The following is a 2,253-nucleotide window of genomic DNA, read 5'->3' as shown; positions in this document are numbered from 1 at the left end:
GAATGAGGTTCAAATGCCAAACATCCTACGGCTTTGCTGGTGGAACCGTTTGCATTAGCCCGGGGCTGCGACTTACCGGCAAACTCCTTTTCAGAGAGCAGCGGTACGTGAGGCCAGACACACTGAAGCACTTATTAATGAATCTCAGTTCCTGTAAACAAGAACCGAGTTAAAAATAGGCCCCAAAGATGATTGCAGGGTGCAACGCTGCGTCGTGCAGTGCTTCTAGGAGTGAGATTTTTTGATCTGTAAAAGACATCTTAGATTTGACCTGAAATCAAGCAGCTGTGAGCAGCAGAATGCCAATGTCACGCTGTTCAGGAAGGTTATAAACACATCCCTCAGCTGATTATCATCTTATAACAAAAGCCATTGTTGTGGCTTACATTTTGGGAGCTCTTGTCCAGAAGGAACAGCTGAATGACCAGTTGTGTTGCAGCAGATCATCAGGATGAAACTGTTTATGGGGTGGCTGAATTGCAGCGTTTTCCTTGATCCATTTAAGACCGTGTGCAAGTGTTGCCCTTTAGCTTGCAAGCTTTTAGGAGAGCCTAAAGTAAAGGTCAAGTGACTTCAGCTCATTCCTTTCATTCCTTGACTTCCTAGAAGTTGTGCGGTTAGGCGTGGGGGGGGGATGGACCAGGTGGCCAGAAGTGATGGCTGAAATCTCTCCTTTCTATGCTTTTCAGCTGTCCCAGACTTCCCCAGCATAAGTGTTTTTTGGGACAGGTCCCAACATCCAAGACAAAGTGGTTGCATCTGTGGAGGATTTGGGGTCAGGCTTGTACTAACCAGTGTGCACCAGCTGCTGTATTCAACAAAGCCATGAGGTTACCTTCTTTACCCTCCCTGTGCCCTAGGTTTAGCGGCACGGCAGAAGAGGAGCTGCTTGGCCATTCTGGAGGCGGGTCCGGCGGCTACCTGGAGCACATCTACAGATATGCAGCCAAGGACCTCTTTGGGATTGAAGTGGCTGAAGTGCAGTATAAGCCTTTAAAGTAAGGAGTCAAAGCTGCTGCCCACAGAGCACTCTCTCAGTGCAGTTCTCTTTATGCTCTTATCCCGCCGCTGCCCAAAAAGCTCTTTATCCAACGTTAAACATTTTGCATCAAGCTCTGGGAATTGGCTGCTTTCTCCCACATTTAATTTAGCCATAAATCAGCCGCCAGTTTGTGCAGCCGTTTCCCTCCGTGACTTCCTCGCCCTTTCCCCACCACCCACATGCTTTAATTTAGCTCTGTCAGCGTTCCCCGTCTCAGGCTGCGGTGCACTCGAGAGCAGTCTGGATGACAAAACTCTTGGACACAAGCGCTTTCACTTATCCAACCCGCTAAAAAGCAGGTGCACTAGCACTAGCATCGGTGTTGGCAGCAGCTGGCTTAAATGAGTGGGGGTCATCTGGGTTCTCTTTCTGGGTTTTGGCCCCCAGTTGCTAGGAAGACCACCGGCAAGGCAAGTAAGCCTTTTTCTCTGCCTGAGGTGGCCTGTATCTAAAGTGAAACTCTTGCTAACCTCTGTTAAATGTACCCTGTGCACGGTTTTATAATGGTGTATAGCCATATTGAGTTAACGTCATTTTCTAGCTCAATGGAATGCCCCCGAGTGGAAGCAATCCTCAACCACCTCGAAATACACTTATAATGAAAACACCCAACTCATTCCCTTGCTGTGGACATTTTTTCCATTTATTATTGGAGGGACCTGAGCTCTTCAATATCCATTTTTGCATGGTGGGATTACCTGTAATTTATAGTTCTTTCTTAAAACAGCCTCACTGTTTTGCCTGCTGGCAGAGGGTAGCCAGGAAAGCCCATAATGTTCACATAAAAGCTTCTTCGCTCAGGGTCTTTGCTAACTCGGTCATGCAGGTGAGAGCATCCGCTACCCAGGGATGCTAAGATGACTCTGAGATCTCCTAAGTGGTATTTGCAGTGTGTGATGCTCCCCAGTCAGATAGCCCAAGCTGGCCTGACCCGAGGAGCTCAGTAGGCCTACACGCTTGACGGGAAGGATGCTGGACAGAGTTCAGAGCTTGAACACAAGTGCATAAGTGGGGAGGAAAGTCGGGATACCAGAATGCCCCGTTGTGGCTCTGGGTCTCGGCTCTGAACAGCAGAACAATTAATGCACAGACACTGATAAGCTATATGCCTCAAGTGCCATCTGCGTTATATAGACCTGAAAACATTTATCTTCAAGCTTAAACATGCTTCCTTTTAGATTGGGGACAGAGCTGGGACCTCCAATTCAGCA

At 48.1% G+C, this 2,253-nt stretch overlaps 1 protein-coding gene across 1 annotated transcript in view; it reads left to right on the top strand.

Moving 5' to 3' along the window:
* The window catches only part of CIAO3 (cytosolic iron-sulfur assembly component 3), a 16,579-nt gene that overhangs the window by 8,407 nt on the left and 5,919 nt on the right, over positions 1-2,253 (top strand). The window contains exon 9 of the mRNA XM_025204642.1: positions 861-998. Coding sequence (XP_025060427.1) covers positions 861-998 — 138 coding nt within the window. The remainder of the gene's footprint in view (positions 1-860; positions 999-2,253) is intronic.

Source organism: Alligator sinensis, unplaced genomic scaffold (assembly GCF_000455745.1).
Source record: "Alligator sinensis unplaced genomic scaffold, ASM45574v1 scaffold1283_1, whole genome shotgun sequence".
Taxonomy (NCBI): domain Eukaryota; kingdom Metazoa; phylum Chordata; order Crocodylia; family Alligatoridae; genus Alligator; species Alligator sinensis.
The sequence above is the reverse complement of the archived record's forward strand: the minus strand, read 5'-3'. Positions and strand labels throughout refer to the sequence as shown.